At 51.7% G+C, this 24864-nt stretch overlaps 1 protein-coding gene across 1 annotated transcript in view; it reads right to left on the bottom strand.

Annotated features, from left to right (window-relative positions):
* The window catches only part of LOC143959396 (neuralized-like protein 4), a gene marked incomplete in the record, with an annotated part of 104341 nt that overhangs the window by 28771 nt on the left and 50706 nt on the right, over nt 1–24864 (bottom strand). The window contains 4 exon segments of the mRNA XM_077468032.1: nt 2337–2482; nt 4160–4288; nt 4365–4540; nt 5206–5284. Of these exon segments, the coding sequence (XP_077324158.1) occupies nt 2337–2482; nt 4160–4288; nt 4365–4540; nt 5206–5284 (530 nt within the window).

Here is a 24864-nt window from a genome sequence, read left to right as displayed (position 1 = left end):
CACCCTTTCTTCTCTCCGTCCACCCGCCCCTGACATCACTCCCCCTACCCAGTCTCTCCCTTCTCTGTCCACCCACCCGTGACTTCTCTCCCACTACCAGTCCTCTCTCTTCTCTGTCCACCCACCCGTGACTTCTCTCCCACTACCAGTCCTCTCTCTTCTCTGTCCACCCACCCGTGACTTCTCTCCCACTACCAGTCCTCTCTCTTCTCTGTCCACCCGCCCCTGACATCACTCCCCCTACCAGTCTCTCCCTTCTCTGTCCACCCACCCGTGACTTCTCTCCCACTACCAGTCCTCTCTCTTCTCTGTCCACCCACCCGTGACTTCTCTCCCACTACCAGTCCTCTCTCTTCTCTGTCCACCCACCCGTGACTTCTCTCCCACTACCAGTCCTCTCTCTTCTCTGTCCACCCGCCCCTGACATCACTCCCCCTACCAGTCTCTCCCTTCTCTGTCCACCCACCCGTGACTTCTCTCCCACTACCAGTCCTCTCTCTTCTCTGTCCACCCACCCGTGACTTCTCTCCCACTACCAGTCCTCTCTCTTCTCTGTCCACCCACCCGTGACTTCTCTCCATCCACCCGCCCCTGACATCACTCCCCCTACCAGTTCTCTCTTCTCTGTCCACCCACCCGTGACTTCACTCCGTCCACCCACCCCTGACTTCCCTCCCCCTACCAGTTCTCTCTCTTCTCTGTCCACCCACCCGTGACTTCTCTCCATCCACCCGCCCCTGACATCACTCCCCCTACCAGTTCTCTCTTCTCTGTCCACCCACCCGTGACTTCACTCCGTCCACCCACCCCTGACATCACTCCCACTACCAGTCCTCTCTCTTCTCTGTCCACCCACCCGTGACTTCTCTCCATCCACCCGCCCCTGACATCACTCCCCCTACCAGTTCTCTCTCTTCTCTGTCCACCCACCCGTGACTTCACTCCGTCCACCCACCCGTGACTTCACTCCCATACCAGTCCTCTCTCTTCTCTGTCCACCCACCCGTGACTTCTCTCCATCCACCCGCCCCTGACATCACTCCCCCTACCAGTTCTCTCTTCTCTGTCCACCCACCCGTGACTTCACTCCGTCCACCCACCCCTGACTTCCCTCCCCCTACCAGTTCTCTCTCTTCTCTGTCCACCCACCCGTGACTTCACTCCGTCCACCCACCCGTGACTTCACTCCCCACTACCAGTCCTCTCTCTTCTCTGTCCACCCACCCGTGACTTCTCTCCGTCCACCTGGGTCTCCCATCCCCCCGCCTGCCCGGCTCTCCCTTCTCTCCTATCCTCTCTCTCTCTCCACCTGCCTCTTATTCTCTACCTCTCCCTTCTCTTACCTGCCCACCTTTTTATGACACCTTTAATGCCCTATTGTTTCTGATGTCTACTCCCCCAACTCTGTCCTCCCTTCTCTTCTCTCTCTCCCATATCAGTCTGTCTCTCTTGTATTTGCCTCCCTCATCTCTCCATCACCCATCCCCCCATGCCGTGTCCTCCCTCTGCCCCCCCTCCTCATCCCCCCTCTGCCCCGTTCTCCCTCCTCATCCCCCCCGCCTCTGCCCCGTTCTCCCTCATCATCCCCCCCGCCTCTGCCCCGTTCTCCCTCATCATCCCCCCGCCTCTGCCCCGTTCTCCCTCATCATCCCCCCCGCCTCTGCCCCGTTCTCCCTCATCACCCCCCCCGCCTCTGCCCCGTTCTCCCTCATCACCCCCCCCCGCCTCTGCCCCGTTCTCCCTCATCACCCCCCCCCGCCTCTGCCCCGTTCTCCCTCATCACCCCCCCCCGCCCCGTTCTCCCTCATCACCCCCCACCCCCCCCGCCCCGTTCTCCCTCATCACCCCCCCCCCTCTGCCCCGTTCTCCCTCATCACCCCCCCCCCCCTCTGCCCCGTTCTCCCTCATCACCCCCCCCCCCCTCTGACCCGTTCTCCCTCATCACCCCCCCCCTCTGACCCGTTCTCCCTCCTCATCCCCCCCCTCTGGCCCGTTCTCCCTCCTCATCCCCCCCCCTCTGGCCCGTTCTCCCTCCTCATCCCCCCCGCCTCTGCCCCGTTCTCCCTCCTCCATCCCCCCCGCCTCTGCCCCGTTCTCCCTCATCATCCCCCCCGCCTCTGCCCCGTTCTCCCTCATCATCCCCCCCGCCTCTGCCCCGTTCTCCCTCATCATCCCCCCCGCCTCTGCCCCGTTCTCCCTCATCATCCCCCCCGCCTCTGCCCCGTTCTCCCTTATCACCCCCCGCCTCTGCCCCGTTCTCCCTCCTCATCCCCCCCTCTGCCCCGTTCTCCCTCCTCACCCCCCCCTCTGCCCCCCATTGTCTCTCCCCCTCTCACCTCAAACACCTCACCGGGGAGGAGCTCATGATTGCTGAAGACGATCCCATCGCCATATCCGGCACATCTCTCCGCCCGACTCCCATCACATAACACCGTCACGTTCTTCCCGCACATAATATGGAACCGGTGCGACACGCTGGGCACTGCCAGGGCACATGGACAGTTTATATTACAGTCTGATGGGGGCGGGAAAAGTAACACCCCCCCCCCCCCCGCAAGTCATCAGGAGACCGGTACTTCTGGGTATAGAACAGCATGTGATTCCTTTGCCCCATGTCGGTGCTAATCCTTGGTGATTGGTCATTCAGGCAGCCAGCACTCTCACATGGGGGCAGGGACAAAGTATACTGCTGTGACTGAGCTCTAATCATGAGCCGACACCCTGCGGGAGGAGCGGCACACGCTGGACAGCCTGCGGAAATAGCGGTATATACCAACACCCTGCGGGAGGAGCCGTACATACCGAGACTCCGGGGGAGGAGCGGCACGCGCCGGACACCCTGCGGGAGAAGCGGCACATGCTGGACAGCCTGCGGAAATAGCGGTATATACCAACACCCTGCGGGAGGAGCGGTACATACCGAGACTCCGGGGGAGGAGCGGCACGCGCCGGACACCCTGCGGGAGAAGCGGCACACGCTGGACAGCCTGCGGAAATAGCGGTATATACCAACACCCTGCGGGAGGAGCGGTACATACCGAGACTCCGGGGGAGGAGCGGCACGCGCCGGACACCCTGCGGAACACCCTGCAGGAGGAGAGGTACATACCGAGACTCCGGGGGAGGAGCGGCACGCGCCTGGACACCCTGCGGGAGAAGCGGCACACGCTGGACAGCCTGCGGAAATAGCGGTATATACCAACACCCTGCGGGAGGAGTAGCACGCGCCGGACACCCTGCGTGAGAATCGCTACATACCGAGACTCCGGGGGAGGAGCGGCACGCGCCGGACACCCTGCAGGAGAAGCGCTACATACCGAGACTCCGGGGGAGGAGCGGCACGCGCCGGACAGCCTGTGGAAATAGTGGTATATACCAACACCCTGCGGGAGGAGCAGCACGCGCCGGACACCCTGCGGGAGGAGCGCTACATACCAAGACTCCGGGGGAGGAGCGGCACGCGCCGGACACCCTGCAGGAGAAGCGCTACATACCGAGACTCCGGGGGAGGAGCGGCACGCGCCGAACACCTTGCGGGAGAAGCGGCACACGCTGGACAGCCTGCGGAAATAGCGGTATATACCAACACCCTGCGGGAGGAGCGGCACATACCGAGACTCCGGGGAAGGAGCGGCACGCGCCGGACACCCTGCGGAACACCCTGCAGGAGGAGAGGTACATACCGAGACTCCGGGGGAGGAGCGGCACACGCCGGACACCCTGCGGGAGAAGCGGCACACGCTGGACAGCCTGCGGAAATAGCGGTATATACCAACACCCTGCGGGAGGAGCGGCACATACCGAGACTCCGGGGAAGGAGCGGCACGCGCCGGACACCCTGCGGAACACCCTGCAGGAGGAGAGGTACATACGAGACTCCGGGGGAGGAGCGGCACGTGCCGGACACCCTGCGGGAGAAGCGGCACACGCTGGACAGCCTGCGGAAATAGCGGTATATACCAACACCCTGCGGGAGGAGCGGTACATACCGAGACTCCGGGGGAGGAGCGGCACGCGCCGGACACCCTGCGGAACACCCTGCAGGAGGAGAGGTACATACCGACACTCAGAGGGAGGAGCAGCACATGCCAGACATCCTGCGGAAATAGTGGTACATACGGACACCCTGTGGGAGAAGCGGTACGTACTGCCAACTTACCTGGTGAAGGGGTAGGGAAGGATTTATCCGTCACGTGACTGGCAGATAAGCTGTTATCAATAAGGCCGCTACCACCAGTGAGGGACACTTGGACACATTGACCATACAAGTCCACCACAGCAAAGATATCTGCAGAGGAGAGCTAAGAGTTAACGAAAGTGGGTGGGGGTGGGAGGGGCAGCAGTGCATTGTGGATGGAGCTTACCTCTTTCAGAAGGAAGTCCTGTACAGGCCACGCCCTGGTCCACACCATCAATATAATAGTGAAGGTCTCCCCTGGTGGTCTTCATCATTCCGATACGGGACGCCGATCCCAAAGAATCCAGATCACATCCATAGTTGGTCCTTAGAGTGTTACCGTCCTGCATGATTGCTGTGCCACTAGAAAATCAGTGAAAGGGTTAGGAACCTCACAGGGCCAATCAATCACCTTTTGGGGGCCCATGATGGCTATGTGGCTGGAAAAACAGAGGAAGGGTTGGGGCCATTATGGGGTCTTCTGTCCTCTTTTGGGGGCCCAAGAGGGTTATGCCACTAGTAAAAAAAGAGGAAGAGTTTAGGACCCTCATGGGTCATCAATCACCTTCTGGGGACCCTAAGGGGCTGTGCCTTTGTAAGAACAGCGGAAGGGTTGGGACTATCATGGGGCCTTCCATCAACATTCATGGAGCAAACATTCTTCTGAAAGCAGACATGACAACATAGAGGCCCAGCCATTGATCAGAAGGGCCTTTCCTGTGCTCCCCTCTGATTACCTTTCTGCTTCTTCCAGATTTAATGGATAAGAACACCAACTACCACCAGTCTGTCCAACCAGAGAGTGCCAGTACTGATCTGACAGTCTCATTGGAGACTAGGATGGCAGCGGGTGCAGCTCAGCCATGAAGTCAGGCCTCACTACCAGAGAAACCAAATCGGAAAAGAGCACAGGCGGCTCTTCTGAATAACAGGCGACTCCTTGTAGTGTCTACTCCAGAGCAACACCGTAAAACAAAGCCCAGGTTCCCCGGAGGGGTCCTCCATCATAGTCCCCACAGGGGTCCTACCTCAGCATCCATGTGTCGTAATCAATGTCAGTCATGGTGTTGGGAAATTCCAGGTCCTCGGGGCGAATACAAGTCACTCCTGAGAGAAAGATAGATGGAGAAAGATGGTTAGTACATGAGAGGGTTCAATATGAGGACCAAAAGAGGAAAGACCAGGACCGAAGGACAGTGTCAGGACCAGAAAGGGCACGGCGGGAGCAGTGGTCGGGAGCAGTCGAGGCGTCGGGACCAGAAAGGGCACGGCAGGAGCAGTCGAGGCGTCGGGACCAGAAAGGGCACGGCAGGAGCAGTCGAGGCGTCGGGACCAGAAAGGGCACGGCCGGAGCAGTCGAGGCGTCGGGACCAGAAAGGGCACGGCCGGAGCAGTCGAGGCGTCGGGACCAGAAAGGGCACGGCCGGAGCAGTCGAGGCGTCGGGACCAGAAAGGGCACGGCCGGAGCAGTCGAGGCGTCGGGACCAGAAAGGGCACGGCAGGAGCAGTCGAGGCGTCGGGACCAGAAAGGGCACGGCAGGAGCAGTCGAGGCGTCGGGACCAGAAAGGGCACGGCAGGAGCAGTCGAGGCGTCGGGACCAGAAAGGGCACGGCCGGAGCAGTCGAGGCGTCGGGACCAGAAAGGGCACGGCCGGAGCAGTCGAGGCGTCGGGACCAGAAAGGGCACGGCCGGAGCAGTCGAGGCGTCGGGACCAGAAAGGGCACGGCCGGAGCAGTCGAGGCGTCGGGACCAGAAAGGGCACGGCCGGAGCAGTCGAGGCGTCGGGACCAGAAAGGGCACGGCAGGAGCAGTCGAGGCGTCGGGACCAGAAAGGGCACGGCAGGAGCAGTCGAGGCGTCGGGACCAGAAAGGGCACGGCAGGAGCAGTCGAGGCGTCGGGACCAGAAAGGGCACGGCAGGAGCAGTCGAGGCGTCGGGACCAGAAAGGGCACGGCAGGAGCAGTCGAGGCGTCGGGACCAGAAAGGGCACGGCAGGAGCAGTCGAGGCGTCGGGACCAGAAAGGGCACGGCAGGAGCAGTCGAGGCGTCGGGACCAGAAAGGGCACGGCAGGAGCAGTCGAGGCATCGGGACCAGAGGGGGAACAGCAGTGCCGGTGTCAGAACCAGAGGGGGAACAGCAGGAGCAGTGGCGGTGTCAAAACCAGAGGGGGAACAGCAGGAGCAGTGGCGGTGTCAAAACCAGAGGAGGAACAGCAGGAGCAGTGGCGGTGTCAAAACCAGAGGGGGAACAGCAGGAGCAGTGGCGGTGTCAAAACCAGAGGGGGAACAGCAGGAGCAGTGGCGGTGTCAGGACCAGAGGGGGAACAGCAGGAGCAGTGGCGGTGTCAGGACCAGAGGGGGAACAGCAGGACCAGTGGCTGTGTCAGGACCAGAGGGGGAACAGCAGGAGCAGTGGCGGTGTCAGGACCAGAGGGGGCAGCATCAAGGGTGAACAAACTACATGTAGAGAGATGTAAACATTAACATTAAAAAAGAATAATAATAATCTACACTTTGTTGCAATTTGCTCCTAAAAACAACAGTGCTCCGCCTGGGCCTAGGCACTCCCGACGACAGTGCTCCGCCTGGGCACTCCCAGCCTGTACACTGTAGCTGTATATCTGCAGTGTAAGATCATCTAAGACACCACCGCTTCTGACTGCCAGTCTCAGGAGATTACATGTGAGATTTGGAGATGCGATTACTGTGCTGCTCGCTGTTCTCTGTACTGGAGGGGAAGCTGTACCTGGAGGAGCTGCAAAGCAAAGATCTCCATGCTGGTAAGCCTTCTCCCCTACTAAGAAGGTCACCTCCATGCAGAGACATTACCATATGCTGCCTTGTTAATAGGGAAAAGATCAGCTGCAGGGAGCCTACAGGTAGCACTGGTGACCAGTACTTGTCCTCTACCCTTTTTGGGTACTCTTTACCTGCAGCTGGAGAACGCCTCCAATATATGACAAGAAACCTGGGATTCAATTTTAGACTACAGAAACTGGTCCACATCTGACCTCAGACCCATCACAACATATAGAGACTCCAGAAACAGGTCCGTAGCTGACCTCAGACCCATCACAACATATAGAGACTCCAGAAACAGGTCCGTAGCTGACCTCAGACCCATCACAACATATAGAGACTCCAGAAACAGGTCCGTAGCGGACCTCAGACCCATCACAACATATAGAGACTCCAGAAACAGGTCCATAGCTGACCTCAGACCCATCACAACATATAGAGACTCCAGAAACAGGTCTGTATCTGACCTCAGACCCATCACAACATATAGAGACTCCAGAAACAGGTCCATAGCGGACCTCAGACCCATCACAACATATAGAGACTACAGAAACAGGTCTGTATCTGACCTCAGACCCATCACAACATATAGAGACTCCAGAAACAGGTCCGTAGCTGACCTCAGACCCATCACAACATATAGAGACTCCAGAAAACAGGTCCGTAGCGGACCTCAGACCCATCACAACATATAGAGACTACAGAAACAGGTCCGTAGCTGACCTCAGACCCATCACAACATATAGAGACTCCAGAAACAGGTCCATAGCGGACCTCAGACCCATTACAACATATAGAGACTCCAGAAACAGGTCCGTAGCTGACCTCAGACCCATCACAACATATAGAGACTCCAGAAACAGGTCCGTAGCTGACCTCAGACCCATCACAACATATAGAGACTCCAGAAACAGGTCCGTAGCTGACCTCAGACCCATCACAACATACAGAGACTCCAGAAACAGGTCCGTAGCTGACCTCAGACCCATCACAACATATAGAGACTCCAGAAACAGGTCCATAGCGGACCTCAGACCCATCACAACATATAGAGACTCCAGAAACAGGTCCATAGCTGACCTCAGACCCATCACAACATATAGAGACTCCAGAAACAGGTCCGTAGCTGACCTCAGACCCATCACAACATATAGAGACTCCAGAAACAGGTCCATAGCGGACCTCAGACCCATCACAACATATAGAGACTCCAGAAACAGGTCCGTAGCTGACCTCAGACCCATCACAACATATAGAGACTCCAGAAACAGGTCCGTAGCCGACCTCAGACCCATCACAACATATAGAGACTCCAGAAACAGGTCCATAGCGGACCTCAGACCCATCACAACATATAGAGACTCCAGAAACAGGTCCGTAGCCGACCTCAGACCCATCACAACATACAGAGACTCCAGAAACAGGTCCGTAGCCGACCTCAGACCCATCACAACATACAGAGACTCCAGAAACAGGTCCGTAGCTGACCTCAGACCCATCACAACATATAGAGACTCCAGAAACAGGTCCGTAGCCGACCTCAGACCCATCACAACATATAGAGACTCCAGAAACAGGTCCGTAGCCGACCTCAGACCCATCACAACATACAGAGACTCCAGAAACAGGTCCGTAGCTGACCTCAGACCCATCACAACATATAGAGACTCCAGAAACAGGTCCATAGCGGACCTCAGACCCAACATAACACAGACTCCAGAAAACAGGTCCATAGCTGACCTCAGACCCATCACAACATATAGAGACTCCAGAAACAGGTCCGTAGCTGACCTCAGACCCATCACAACATATAGAGACTCCAGAAACAGGTCCGTAGCTGACCTCAGACCCATCACAACATATAGAGACTCCAGAAACAGGTCCGTAGCTGACCTCAGACCCATCACAACATATAGAGACTCCAGAAACAGGTCCATAGCGGACCTCAGACCCATCACAACATATAGAGACTCCAGAAACAGGTCCGTAGCTGACCTCAGACCCATCACAACATATAGAGACTCCAGAAACAGGTCCGTAGCCGACCTCAGACCCATCACAACATACAGAGACTCCAGAAACAGGTCCGTAGCTGACCTCAGACCCATCACAACATATAGAGACTCCAGAAACAGGTCCATAGCGGACCTCAGACCCAACATAACACAGACTCCAGAAAACAGGTCCATAGCTGACCTCAGACCCATCACAACATATAGAGACTCCAGAAACAGGTCCGTAGCTGACCTCAGACCCATCACAACATATAGAGACTCCAGAAACAGGTCCGTAGCTGACCTCAGACCCATCACAACATATAGAGACTCCAGAAACAGGTCCGTAGCCGACCTCAGACCCATCACAACATATAGAGACTCCAGAAACAGGTCCGTAGCCGACCTCAGACCCATCACAACATACAGAGACTCCAGAAACAGGTCCGTAGCTGACCTCAGACCCATCACAACATATAGAGACTCCAGAAACAGGTCCATAGCGGACCTCAGACCCAACATAACACAGACTCCAGAAAACAGGTCCATAGCTGACCTCAGACCAATCACAACAATTTTTTCACCTCACTGCATTTGATTGGCTGCTGATTTTGTACGTTTGCCTGCTGACAAAGAAACGATCAGTCTATACATTTTTATGGTCGGTTTATTTTAACAGTGAGAAACAAAATAACAAAAATATCCAGAAAAACACATTTAAAAAAAAAAAAAATTATAAATTGATTTGCATTTTAAAGTGAGTGAAATAAGTATTTGATCCCCCATCAAATCAGCAAGATTTCTGACTCCCAGGTGTCTTCTATACAGATAAAGAGCTGAGATTAGGAGCACTCTTAAAGGGAGTGCTCCTAATCTCAGCTTGTTACCTGTATAGAAGACACCTGTCCACAGAAGCAATCAGATTCCAATCTCTCCACCATGGAGACCAAAGATCTGTCGGAGGACGTCGGGGAGAAGATTGGAGACCTACACAAGGCTGGAATGGGCTACAAGACCATCGCCGAGCAGCTTGGTGAGAGGTGACAACAGTTGGTGGGATTATTATTCACAAATGGAAGAAACACAAAAAATAACATTTTTAATACAGCTTACCTGTAAAATCCTTTTCTTGGAGTACATCATGGGACACAGAGCAGCCATAGTAAATTACTATGTGGGTTATACACCACCTATAGGTGAACGGACACTGGTACACCCCATCAAATCAGCAAGATTTCTGGCTCCCAGGTGTCTTCTACACAGGTAATGAGCTGAGATTAGACAACTCTCTTAAAGGGAGTGCTCCTAATCTCAGCTTGTTTTCTGTATAGAAGTCCCTCTATATATCCCCTCCCATACAGCAAGTACCTCAGTTTTGTAGAAAAGCAATGTATATACCAGCAAGAGGGGAGGGAGCTCTGTGTCCCAAGATGTACTCCAAGAAAAGGATTTTACAGGCAAGCTGCATTAAAAATTCTATTTTCTTCATTGTACATCATGGGACACAGAGCCACAGTAATCACTATGTGGGATGTCCCAAAGCAATGCCCTTGAGGGGGGGCTGAGAGAGAGAGATATAGCAAAGCAGGCACCAGACGTGAGGACCTATATTGCTGCCTGCAGTACACTGCGCCCAAAAGCGGCATCCGCCTGCCACCTTACACCCATCTGGTAAAATTTAGTAAATGTACGTTCTGACAACCAAGTTCTGGCCTTGCAAACCTGAGCCATAGAGGCCTGGTGATGCACTGCCCATGAAGCACTCGCTCCCCCCGGTAGAGTGCGCTCTAATTTGTAAAAGGTGAAACCCTTCTTTTCAATCCATAAGCCAGAACTATAACCCGACGAAATCCACTGGGAAATAAGTCGATTTTGATGCTGCCTGCCCTTTTCTGGGCCCATCTGGCAGCACAAAAAGCATCGGTCTTCCTTATCTGAGCCGCCACCTTCAGATAGATCCTGACAGCTCTCAACCACGTTGAGAAAATGCAATGATTTTTCTTCCGCAGGAGCGAGGTTCTGGGAAAAAACGAAGGCAAGGAGACGTCTTGGTTTAAGTGAAAAGTGGACACTACCTTGGGCAAAAAGGTTGGATGTGGACACAACACCACCTTGTCCTTATGAATAATTAAGTATGGCTCCTTACAGGAAAAAGCTGCCAATTCTGAAAAACTCTCCTTGCCGAAGTTACTACCAAGGAGGCCGAGATCTGACCCTTGATGGTACTCAAGGCTAGCTTCATTTCTGCTCCCAATTCTTGGAAGGCAGGAATTCTTCAGGCTAGATGACCCTGAATCCACTAAGGAATGACTAGAAATTTTTTAATGGGATAGGTTTAAAAATTGCAGGATCTTATCTTAAAAAGAAAACTTGCTAAAATGACTCGGTTGGAGACTAGAATTAAAAGGAGTTACAAAACACAGCTGGAACCTATTAAGGACTCCCAACAAGTAGCAGATTTCAATACAAGGATAAAAAAGAAACTAGAAAAAAGTAGATAAAGATACGCAAAGAAAAAAAAATAGACCAAAAAATTTCATAGAGATAGGAGATTTCTGCTCAAATTAGATTTATTTGTGGCAACAACAGAAAGGACCAGTGTCTAATAATGATTATTATTGTTCCAATGGTGGAAGTAGGGGTCCTTCTGCTCCCTGATGGTCCCTTTATTGAGGGATCATTATTTACAGGATGTGATCTCCCTGTGGGGTTTTCAGAATGTGTGACTTCACTATTAGCATTATCAATAAAGGGACCATCAGGGAGCAGAAGGACCCCCTACTTCCACCATTGGAACAATCGACCCCGATTTAGGAGCCAACAAAATTTGGGAAGGGGACAAAAAAAAGAGGAGGTTATATAAATCCTCAATATCAGTCTACATATAATAATCAATACCATGTCCCAGTATATAAACAGGTTTGATGCCTTATGGCAACATGAAGATAGAGAAAGATACCAATCCCCCGTCCTTTTTTTTTTTTTTTTTTTTTAGAGAGGGGGAGGGGATGGCAGAGACGAAGCCAGAATGGCTCACCCAGGAGAGGAAGACCACCAATGAACGTTCACCCAACACAAGAATACAGGGGACAGCAATGGAGAAAACCACCTTATTGGGAGAGAGAGAGAGAGCAACCCCAGTATCAAGGTCCAAGGAGGGAAGAACCCCAGTATCAAGGTCCAAGGGAAGGAAGAACCCCAGTATCAAGGTCCAAGGGAGGGAAGAACCCCAGTATCAAGGTCCAAGGGAGGGAAGAACCTCAGTATCAAGGTCCAAGGGAGGGAAGAACCCCAGTATCAAGGTCCAAGGGAAGGAAGAACCCCAGTATCAAGGTCCAAGGGAAGGAAGAACCCCAGTATCAAGGTCCAAGGGAGGGAAGAACCCCAGTATCAAGGTCCAAGGGAGGGAAGAACCCCAGTATCAAGGTCCAAGGAGGGAAGAACCCCAGTATCAAGGTCCAAGGGAAGGAAGAACCCCAGTATCAAGGTCCAAGGGAGGGAAGAACCCCAGTATCAAGGTCCAAGGGAGGGAAGAACCTCAGTATCAAGGTCCAAGGGAGGGAAGAACCCCAGTATCAAGGTCCAAGGGAAGGAAGAACCCCAGTATCAAGGTCCAAGGGAAGGAAGAACCCCAGTATCAAGGTCCAAGGGAGGGAAGAACCCCAGTATCAAGGTCCAAGGGAGGGAAGAACCCCAGTATCAAGGTCCAAGGAGGGAAGAACCCCAGTATCAAGGTCCAAGGGAAGGAAGAACCCCAGTATCAAGGTCCAAGGGAGGGAAGAACCCCAGTATCAAGGTCCAAGGGAGGGAAGAACCTCAGTATCAAGGTCCAAGGGAGGGAAGAACCCCAGTATCAAGGTCCAAGGGAAGGAAGAACCCCAGTATCAAGGTCCAAGGGAAGGAAGAACCCCAGTATCAAGGTCCAAGGGAGGGAAGAACCCCAGTATCAAGGTCCAAGGGAGGGAAGAACCCCAGTATCAAGGTCCAAGGAGGCAAGAACCCCAGTATCAAGGTCCAAGGAGGCAAGAACCCCAGTATCAAGGTCCAAGGAGGGAAGAACTCCAGTATCAAGGTCCAAGGGAGGTTAGAACTCCAGTATCAAGGTCCAAGGGAGGTTAGAACCCCAGTATCAAGGTCCAAGGGAGGTTAGAACCCCAGTATCAAGGTCCAAGGGAGGGAAGAACCTCAGTATCAAGGTCCAAGGGAGGGAAGAACCCCAGTATCAAGGACCAAGGAGGGAAGAACCCCAGTATCAAGGACCAAGGAGGGAAGAACCCCAGTATCAAGGTCCAAGGAGGGAAGAACCCCAGCATCAAGGTCCAAGGAGGGAAGAACCCCAGCATCAAGGTCCAAGGAGGGAAGAATCCCAGCATCAAGGTCCAAGGAGGGAAGAAGCCCAGTATCAAGGTCCAAGGAGGGAAGAACCCCAGTATCAAGGTCCAAGGAGAGAAGAACCCCAGTATCAAGGTCCAAGGAGGGAAGAACCCCAGTATCAAGGTCCAAGGAGAGAAGAATTAGGGGCTGCAGAGCTGGACGAAGGATCCAGAAAAAGAAGGCGAGAGCTGGAATAGGAGGAATTTTTAATCTGACGGATATAGAACTGACCCATAAAGAAACCAACATTTTAAACTTGGGCCTAAAATGCGGTTTGAACAGACCAGTTAATGAGATCAAATGTGTTTATTGATGTACACAAGTACATAAGAAAAATAAAATATGAAAAACTTCTTTAAATAAAAACTCACAACCAGTATCTAGTCGGTCCTCGGTGCCTGTAGATCGTGAATTGCGTAATAAAATCGCTTTTCAATCCACCTATCACTGCAAATCAACAAGTGGACGTTTTCAAAGGACTAGTTCTAAGAGGGCCTGACACCAAAAAAAAAATCGTAAATCCGAGACATATCCAAGAAGGTATTAAATCATTAGCGAGAAAAGACCTCATCATCAGACCAGCGGACAGAGGAGGTGGAATCGTATTGCTCACAAAGGAATTTTATCATAACCAGCTAAGTGAGATGTTGGATGACACAGAAACATATTTAAAATTGGATAGAGATCCCACCAGGCAGTACGAAAATGACCTAAAGAGTCTGGTAGAGTCCGGCTATTCATCGGGAGTCCTATCCAATAAAGAAATACTTGGTTCCAAGTAGTAGTAGAATTCCGGTGATATACACTCTCCCAAAGATCCATAAAGATGCGCTCTGTCCACCAGGAAGACCCATAGTGAATGGGATAGATTCGGTGGCATCCCGGATGGGACAATATTTGGATTTGTTTCTACAAAAGAGCGTGATAAGAACCAGAACATTTACGCGATACAAAAAATTTGCTACAGCTACTACAAGAAATTGATTTACAAGGGAAAGAAGAGGTGTACCTGGTAACCCGCAGACGTATCCTCGCTATATATACACCATTAACCAACACGATGATGCCTTGCTAGCGTTGAATTGGGCCTCAAGTCTAAGCCCTTGTACACACGGTCGGAGAATCCGTCGGAATGTGTCCTATCGGACCGTGTTGTCGGATAATCCGACTGTGTGTGGTCTGCATCGGACTGTTTCCGTCGGAATATCCGTCGGACCAAATTTTCCAACTTGCTGGAAATATTTTCCGACAAACTGCTCCGATCGGACATACTCCGATCATGTGTAGAGAATTCCGATCGGACAAAGTGCCACGCATGCTCAGATCAAATTCCTACATCAAAGCTATTGGCTACTAGCCTGAATGTAGTCCCATCGTAACGAAATTACGTCATCACATTCTGAAAGATCGGATTTTTCGACAACTTTGTCCGACCCGTGTGTATGCAACAGTTTCGGACAAGATCCGACGGATTTGGTTGTCAGAATCTCTGACTTTGTGTACAAGGGCAAAGAGATGATCTGACATACCATCAAAAAAAAATATTCCCTGGATTTTTGCTTAAGCCACAATTACTTTTGGTACGACGGCAACTTTTATTCTCAGAAACGTGGTGTGGCAATGGGTGCAAAGTTCGCCCCAAGCATTGCAAACCTATCCATGGGGGGATGGAAAGACAAAACCATCTTTTCCATGAAAAGAGACCAGCTAATACTTTAGAGAAGGTATATATATTCTCAGAAACGTGGTGTGGCAATGGGTGCGAAGTTTGCCCCAAGCATTGCAAACCTATTCATGGGGGAATGGGAAGACAAGACCATCTTTTCCATGAAAAAGAGATCAGCTAATACTTTAGAGAAGGTACCGTATATAGATGACTTGTTTTTTTATATGGTCTGGAACAGGGGTGCCCAACCTTTTGAAGAGCGAGGGCCACCTATGTGACTTGGTAACCGGTCGCGGCCACAATGAGCGAAGCAGGTGCATGGCAGCCCACTCTACTCTATATAGCCCATTTTTTCTTTTTTCTTTTTCTTTTTGCAGATCAAATTGGAGGTAGGCATTTGTAAATGGACAAAAATCCATTTACATCTTCTACTCCTTAGAGGTGAACGGAGGGTCCAATTGGGTCGGACTGACCGTGTGAAAGGGGCCTATGGCTCAGTGCAGGTAACCCTCAGGTGCACTGCTCTGCAACTGTGGATCAGTTTGAAAGCAGCCCAGTAACCACTGCAGAACAGATATGCCCATATATACACTGTGATTTTAGTAATAAACTTACTATTAATAACAGTAGTCTATTCCATTACAGAGCAGGAGGTTGCGGGCCACATCAGAGGGCTCCGCGGGCCACATCAGAGGGCTCCCTGGTTGGGCACCCCTGGTCTGGAACATCAGCATCTTTACAATTGTTTTTGGCTGAACTGAACAACAACACTAATAAATATAAAACTAACCAGTGAATTCAGTGACACAAATATACACCTCTTGGATTTGAAGATTTTATGCCATGGCACTAAATTGGGCACGTCTGTCTGTCTGTCTATTTCAAACCAACTGATGCCAATAGCTACTTACCAATCCAGAGCGGCCACCCATCCGATGTGGCTCAGAAATATCCCTAAGGGACAATTGACAAGAATTCAAAACGAAATTGTACTGGAGGTAGAAGATTTTTAAATCACAGGCCCAGGTTATTAACCACTTTCAGCCCCGGACCATTTTGCTGGTCAAAGACCAGACCACTTTTTGCGATTCGGCGCTGTGTCGCTTTAACTGACAATTGCGCGGTCGTGCGACGTGGCTCCCAAACAAAAATTGACGTCCTTTTTTTTCCCCACAAATAGAGCTTTCTTTTGGTGGTATTTGATCACCCCTGCGGTTTTTATTTTTTGCGCTATAAACAAAAATTAGAGCCACAATTTTGAAAAAAAAAAAAAAAACGCATTATTTTTTACTTTTTGTTATAATAAATATCCCCCAAAAATATATAAAAAAAACATTTTTTTCCCTCAGTTTAGGCCGATACGTATTCTTCTACATATTTTTGGTAAAAAAAAAAAAAATCGCAATAAGTGATTATTGATTGGTTTGCGGAAAAGTTATAGCGTTTACAAAATAGGGGATAATTTTATGGCATTTTTATTAATAATTTTTTATTATTTTTTTACTAGTAATGGCGGCGATCAGCGATTTTTATTGTGACTGCGACATTGCGGCGGACACATCGGACACTTTTGACACATTTTTGGGACCATTGTCATTTATACAGCAATCAGTGCTATATAAATGCAGTGATTCCTGTGTAAATGACACTGGCAGTGAAGCGGTTAACCAGTGGGTGGCAGTGTAGGGGTTAAGTGTTCCTAGGGGTGTGTTACTAACTGTGGGGGGGGGGGGGGTTGGGCTTTCATTTAGTGAACACTGATCTCTGCTCCAATCACAAATTGTCCCGCGATCGTCTCACGGAGCGGCCAAATGAAGAAATGCCGTTGTAAACAGCATTTCTCCATTCTGCCTAGCAACTAGTGACGCTGATCTCTGCTCCCATGTGATTGGAGCAGAGATCAGCGTCACTAGTTGCTAGGCAGAATGGAGAAATGCTGTTTACAAAACGGCATTTCTTCATTTGGGCCGCTCCGTGAGACGATCGCAGGGTATGCCCGCGGCGATAGAGTCCGCGGGTCCTGCGACCGGACTCACGGGGGTCCCGACTGACGCGGGAGCGCGCTCCCGATGGCAGGGCGGCAAATTTTAAAAAAGGGACGTACATGTACGCCCATTTGTCTGCCCGTGCCATTCTGTCGACGTACATCGTCGTGCGCTGGTCGGCAAATGGTTAAAAAATACATTTTTGGAAAAAATACATCTAATATAAAAGAATTCATCACCTGCAGTACGGCATTTGTTGTATATGCATTACAATGCCCTTGTGGACTCCTGTACACATAGGCCGCAACAAAAAAGGCTGCTACGAATAAGAAATCGCAGGACCCATCACCAATACCAAAATAGGTTTCAGAGACCAGAACGTGTCACTGCACTGTTAAAAATTTTTTCCATAACCAAGATCCCTCCGGATTAAAATTCTGGGGAGTGGACCATTTAAAACCCTGTTGGAGAGTCAGAGAACTCTCCAAAAAACGTGAAACACAAAAGGGATTTATCTAGCGGACACGCTGGTGCCTAAAGGGTTAAATGTTGATTTGGATATTAACCGCTTCATTAGTGACTATCAACTTGTTGGGTGCTACCGTGTTTCCCCGAAAGTAAGACATCCTCCGAAAGTAAGACCTCCCACCAGGTTACCATCTCGCAGAAATATAAGGCATCCCCCGATTATAAGGCCCCCCCCCCGATAATAACTCCTCCACCAAACATAAGGCCTCCCCGATAATAAAGCCACCTGAAGCTACCGTACCGTAAGGAGTCTGACTCCTCTGGACCGTAGTGGTGGCGAGTGACGTCACCGTCATCAGAGAGCCCGCGCCGCGGCCATGACATGCTAAAGCCTTCTGCCACCTGACGGAGTCTGCTTCACAAAAGACAGTGAGTCGTGCGGGGCAGGAGTCGGGCACATTGAAAGAGAGAGGGTAAATAATCAACACAGGGGTGGGGGGCTCACAGCGGATTTGAGGGGCGGTCAAATGGCACAGGTGGATTAGAAGGGGGGAGATCAAGATGGCACAGGTGGATTAGACATCCCCTGAAAATAAGACCTAGCACATCTTTGGGAGCAAAAATTAATATAAGACACTGTCTTATTTTTAGGGAAACAGGGTATGTATATAATATAATTCTAATTCAGTTATTTTTTTCCGTGCTGTTTTCAACCATATGACAATGTCCCAAAACTTTTGAACGTTTGAGTACCGGTGTCTTGTCAAATAGGGTCCTCCATCAGATGCTGTCCTCTGCGTACTGCGCATGCGCAGTACACAGGAGCACAGATTCCGAAAATTGCCGAGGATGAACGGCGCCTGCGCCGTGAGTCCAGGTTCTATCCCCCACCATCCAAGTGGACATAGAGTTAGAATAAAAAAGAGCCGAGCGCAGCGAGGCTGAGCCCGAAGCGTGGCGAGCGAAGCTCGCCTGCGAGGGGCCCTCTAAAATTCTAAGCCCTATGTCCGCTTGGATAGTGGGGCCACCACCTCCACTCACGGCGCAGGCGCCGTTCAGCTTCGGAGATTTTCCGAAGCTTCGTCTGCTCCGTACTGCGCATGCGCAGTATGGAGCGGACACATATGGATGGCCGGACTCTATTAGGCAGAACACCGGATTTTCTGGGTACTACAGTAGTAACCACCGTGGCGTCCTTTTATATTTAGGTGGTCGGTTAGGCCTTGTTCAGCGTGTTGTTGTAACTTTTGAACATTGGGGTACTTACCCTTGTTTTACCCTGTTTCCCCGAAAATAAGACAGTGTCATATTAATTTTTGCTCCCAAAGATGTGCTAGGTCTTATTTTCAGGGGATGTCTAATCCACCTGTGCCATCTTGCTCCCCCACTTCTAATCCACCTGTGCCATCTTGATCCCCCACTTCCAATCCACCTGTGCCATCTTGATCCCCCACTTCCAATCCACCTGTGCCATCTTGCTCCCCCACTTCTAATCCACCTGTGCCATCTTGATCTCCCCCCTTCTAATCCACCTGTGCCATCTTGATCTCCCCCCTTCTAATCCACCTGTGCCATCTTGATCTCCCCCCTTCTAATCCACCTGTGCCATCTTGATCTCCCCCCTTCTAATCCACCTGTTCCATCTTGATCCCCCCCCCTCAAATCTACTGTGAGCCCCCCACCCCTGTGTGGATTATTTACCCTCTCTCCTTCAATATGCCCGACTCCTGCCCCGCACGACTCACTGTCTTGTGAAGCAGACTCCGTCAGGTGGCAAAAGGCATCAGCATGTCATGGCAGCGGCGCGGGCTCTCTGATGACGGTGACGTCACTCGCCACCGCTACGGTCAAGAGGAGTCAGACTTCTTACGGTAGTTTCAGGTGGCTTTATTATCGGGGAGGCCTTATGTTTGGTGGAGGACTTATTATCGGGGGATGCCTCATTATCGGGGGATGCCTTATTAGCGGGGGATGCCTTATTAGCGGGGGATGCCTTATTAGCGGGGGATGCCTTATTAGCGGGGGATGCCTTATATTTCTGTGAGATGGAAACCTGGTGGGAGGTCTTACTTTCGGAGGATGTCTTACTTTCGGGGAAACACGGTAATGATCTCATCATAGGAGTCAGTTAGTTTGAATCATCTCAATATAGAGGCAGTTAGTCTTTTACGAGTTTGCTTTTAATACAGGGCAACTTCCCAAAACTTTTGAACTTTTAAAGAACCGGATATCCTCTGTAGTACGTATATCAGCCTACATTAGTAATTAATAACTGTCAGGGGTCTCTTTTATATCCAGGCGATCAGTCCGGATTATTTCCCGCCACAGGGTTTGCTGTAGAAAACACGGCCAGACCCAACCTTCACCCATCAAAGTGAGCTTTGTCATACAGACCTTCAGAGACTGGGCTCCCCTTAATGTGGGGTCCACTCCCCTGGACCTGTATAGCACCCTGCAGGAAAGCACCTTGGTCAGAACACTGCGCAGGGCTCCATGACGCAGGGTCCAGCGCCATAAAAGGCTGCATTACAGGCAAAACCTCAAGGAATGTTCTTTCCTTTCCACGAGGCTCTGGTGTGAATTCTATACACCATGTGGTCTATATTGTAGAGGAGGAGGGACCTTGTGGAGGATCAATGATCAGGAGAACGGTGAGGAATCCGCCCAGAACTACACCGGAGAATCTTCTCCATCATCTCAGCTGGGACCATAGTCACCAAGAGAACAATCGGTAACACACCGCGAGGGACTGAAATCCTGCAGCCCCCGCAAGGTCCCCCCGCTCAGGAAAATCACATGTACAGGTCCCCCCGCTCAGGAAAATCACATGTACAGATCCCCCCGCTCAGGAAATCACATATACAGGTCCCCCCCGCTCAGGAAAATCACATATACAGGTCCCCCCCGCTCAGGAAAATCACATGTACAGGTCCCCCCCGCTCAGGAAAATCACATGTACAGGTCCCCCCCGCTCAGGAAATCACATGTACAGGTCCCCCGCTCAGGAAATCACATGTACAGGTCCCCCCGCTCAGGAAATCACATGTACAGGTCCCCCCCGCTCAGGAAATCACATGTACAGGTCCCCCCGCTCAGGAAATCACATGTACAGGTCCCCCCGCTCAGGAAATCACATGTACAGGTCCGTCTGAAGATCACTAATGAACATCAAATGATTCCGAGGAGAACCGGGGGAAGGGTTGTGGTCAGAGGAGACCAAAATCCAGATCTTTGGTATCAACTCAACTCACCGTGTTTGGAGGAGGAGGAATGCTGCCTATGACCCCAAGGACACCATCCCCCACCGTCATACATGGAGGTCCTATGACCCCCAAGAACACCATCCCCCACCGTCATACATGGAGGTCCTATGACCCCAAGAATGCCATCCCCCACCATCATACATGGAGGTCCTATGACCCCAAGAACACCATCCCCCACCGTCATACGTGGAGGTCCTATGACCCCAAGAACACCATCCCCCACCGTCATACATGGAGGTCCTATGACCCCAAGAACACCATCCCCCACCGTCATACATGGAGGTCCTATGACCCCAAGAACACCATCCCCCACCGTCATACATGGAGGTCCTATGACCCCAAGAACACCATCCCCCACCGTCATACATGGAGGTCCTATGACCCCAAGAATGCCATCCCCCACCATCATACATGGAGGTCCTATGACCCCAAGAACGCCACCCCCCACCGTCATACATGAAGGTCCTATGATCCCAAGAACACCATCCCCCACCGTCATACATGGAGGTCCTATGACCCCAAGAACGCCACCCCCCACCGTCATACATGAAGGTCCTATGATCCCAAGAACACCATCCCCCACCGTCATACATGGAGGTCCTATGACCTCAAGAACACCATCCCCCACCGTCATACATGGAGGTCCTATGACCTCAAGAACACCATCCCCCACCGTCATACATGGAGGTCCTATGACCTCAAGAACACCACCCCCACCGTCATACATGGAGGTCCTATGACCTCAAGAACACCATCCCCCACCGTCATACATGGAGGTCCTATGATCCCAAGAACACCATCCCCCACCGTCATACATGAAGGTCCTATGACCCCAAGAACACCATCCCCCACCGTCATACATGAAGGTCCTATGACCCCAAGAACACCATCCCCCACCGTCATACATGGAGGACCTATGACCCCAAGAACACCATCCCCCACCGTCATACATGGAGGTCCTACGATCCCAAGAACACCATCCCCCACCGTCATACATGGAGGTCCTACGATCCCAAGAACACCATCCCCCACCGTCATACATGGAGGACCTATGACCCCAAGAACACCACCCCCCACCGTCATACATGGACGTCCTAGGACCCCAAGAACACCATTCCCCACCGTCATACATGGAGGACCTATGACCCCAAGAACACCATCCCCCACCGTCATACATGGAGGTCCTATGACCCCAAGAACACCATCCCCCCCCCGTCATACATGGAGGACCTATGACCCCAAGAACACCATCCCCCACCGTCATACATGGACGTCCTAGGACCCCAAGAACACCACCCCCCACCGTCATACATGGAGGACCTATGACCCCAAGAACACCATCCCCCACCGTCATACATGGAGGTCCTATGACCCCAAGAACACCATCCCCCCCCCGTCATACATGGAGGACCTATGACCCCAAGAACACCACCCCCCACCGTCATACATGGACGTCCTAGGACCCCAAGAACACCACCCCCCACCGTCATACATGGAGGACCTATGACCCCAAGAACACCATCCCCCACCGTCGTACATAGAGGTGGAAAAACATTATGCTTTGTTGGCGTTTTTTCTCCTAAGGGGACAGGACAACTTCATTACATCAAAGAGACGATGGACAAGGAACCTCCTTCCCTCAACCGGGGCACTGAAGATGGGTCATGAATGGGTCTTCCAGCATGACAATGACCCAAAACACACGGCCAAGGCAACAAAGGAGTGGCTCAAGAAGAAGCACATTAAGGTGGATTGGCCTAGCCAGTCTCCAGACCTTAATCCCATAGAAAATATGTGGAGGGAGCTGAAGGTTTGAGTTAGCGAGCTTCAGCCTTGAAACCTGAAGGATCTGCAAAGAGGAGAGGGACAAAATCCCTCCTGAGATGTGTAAAAACCTGGTGGCCAACTACGAGAAACGTCTGACTGCCGACATGCGTTTTGCCACCAAGTACTGAAACATGTTTTGGGGAGGGATCATCATTCATCAAAATGCAAATCCATTTATAACTTTTTTGAAATAAATTTTTCTGGATATTTTTCTTGGTATTCTGTCACTGTTGTCAGCGGGCAAACATACAAAATCAGCAGGGGATCAAATACATTTTGCCCTCACTGTATGCATAGCTGACCTCCAGAAAACGGGTCCATAGCTGACCTCCAGAAACAGGTCCATATCTGACCTCCAGAAAACGGGTCCATACCTGACCTCAGACCTATCACAGACTCCAGAAACAGGTCCATAGCTGACCTCCAGAAAACAGGTCCATAGCTGACCTCCGACCTATCACAGACTCCAGAAACAGGTCCATAGCCGACCTCCAGAAACAGGTCCATAGCCGACCTCCAGAAACAGGTCCATAGCCGACCTCCAGAAACAGGTCCATAGCCGACCTCCAGAAACAGGTCCATAGCCGACCTCCAGAAACAGGTCCATAGCCGACCTCCAGAAACAGGTCCATAGCCGACCTCCAGAAAACGGGTCCATAGCCGACCTCCAGAAAACGGGTCCATAGCCGACCTCCAGAAAACGGGTCCATAGCCGACCTCCAGAAAACGGGTCCATAGCCGACCTCCAGAAAACGGGTCCATAGCCGACCTCCAGAAAACGGGTCCATAGCTGACCTCCAGAAAACGGGTCCATAGCTGACCTCCAGAAACAGGTCCATAGCTGACCTCCAGAAACAGGTCCATAGCTGACCTCCAGAAACAGGTCCATAGCTGACCTCCAGAAACAGGTCCATAGCTGACCTCCAGAAACAGGTCCATAGCTGACCTCCGACCTATCACAGACTCCAGAAACAGGTCCATAGCTGACCTCCAGAAACAGGTCCATAGCTGACCTCCGACCTATCACAGACTCCAGAAACAGGTCCATAGCTGACCTCCAGAAACAGGTCCATAACGGACCTCCAGAAACAGGTCCATAACGGACCTCCAGAAACAGGTCCATAACGGACCTCCAGAAACAGGTCCATAACGGACCTCCAGAAACAGGTCCATAGCGGACCTCCAGAAACAGGTCCATAGCGGACCTCCAGAAACAGGTCCATAGCGGACCTCCAGAAACAGGTCCAAAACTGACCTCCAGAAACAGGTCCATAGCTGACCTCCAGAAACAGGTCCATAGCTGACCTCCAGAAACAGGTCCATAGCTGACCTCCAGAAACAGGTCCATAGCTGACCTCCAGAAACAGGTCCATAGCTGACCTCCAGAAACAGGTCCATAGCTGACCTCCAGAAACAGGTCCATAGCTGACCTCCAGAAACAGGTCCATAGCTGACCTCCAGAAACAGGTCCATAGCTGACCTCCAGAAACAGGTCCATAGCTGACCTCCAGAAACAGGTCCATAGCTGACCTCCAGAAACAGGTCCATAGCTGACCTCCAGAAACAGGTCCATAGCTGACCTCCAGAAACAGGTCCATAGCTGACCTCCGACCTATCACAGACTCCAGAAACAGGTCCATAGCTGACCTCCAGAAACAGGTCCATAGCTGACCTCCAGAAACAGGTCCATAGCTGACCTCCGACCTATCACAGACTCCAGAAACAGGTCCATAGCTGACCTCCAGAAACAGGTCCATAGCTGACCTCCGACCTATCACAGACTCCAGAAAAAGGTCCATAGCGGACCTCCAGAAACAGGTCCATAACGGACCTCCAGAAACAGGTCCATAACTGACCTCCAGAAACAGGTCCATAACTGACCTCCAGAAACAGGTCCATAACTGACCTCCAGAAACAGGTCCATAACTGACCTCCAGAAACAGGTCCATAACTGACCTCCAGAAACAGGTCCATAACTGACCTCCAGAAACAGGTCCATAACTGACCTCCGACCTATCACAGACTCCAGAAACAGGTCCATAACTGACCTCCGACCTATCACAGACTCCAGAAACAGGTCCATAACTGACCTCCGACCTATCACAGACTCCAGAAACAGGTCCATAACTGACCCCCGACCTATCACAGACTCCAGAAACAGGTCCATAACTGATCTCCGACCTATCACAGACTCCAGAAACAGGTCCATAGCTGACCTCCGACCTATCACAGACTCCAGAAACAGGTCCATAACTGATCTCCGACCTATCACAGACTCCAGAAACAGGTCCATAGCTGACCTCCGACCTA

Source organism: Lithobates pipiens, unplaced genomic scaffold, assembly GCF_037356315.1.
Source record: "Lithobates pipiens isolate NorthernLeopardFrog02 unplaced genomic scaffold, aLitPip1_a1.2 Scaffold_73, whole genome shotgun sequence".
Lineage (NCBI taxonomy): Eukaryota > Metazoa > Chordata > Amphibia > Anura > Ranidae > Lithobates > Lithobates pipiens.
This window is presented reverse-complemented; position numbering and strand designations above follow the sequence as displayed.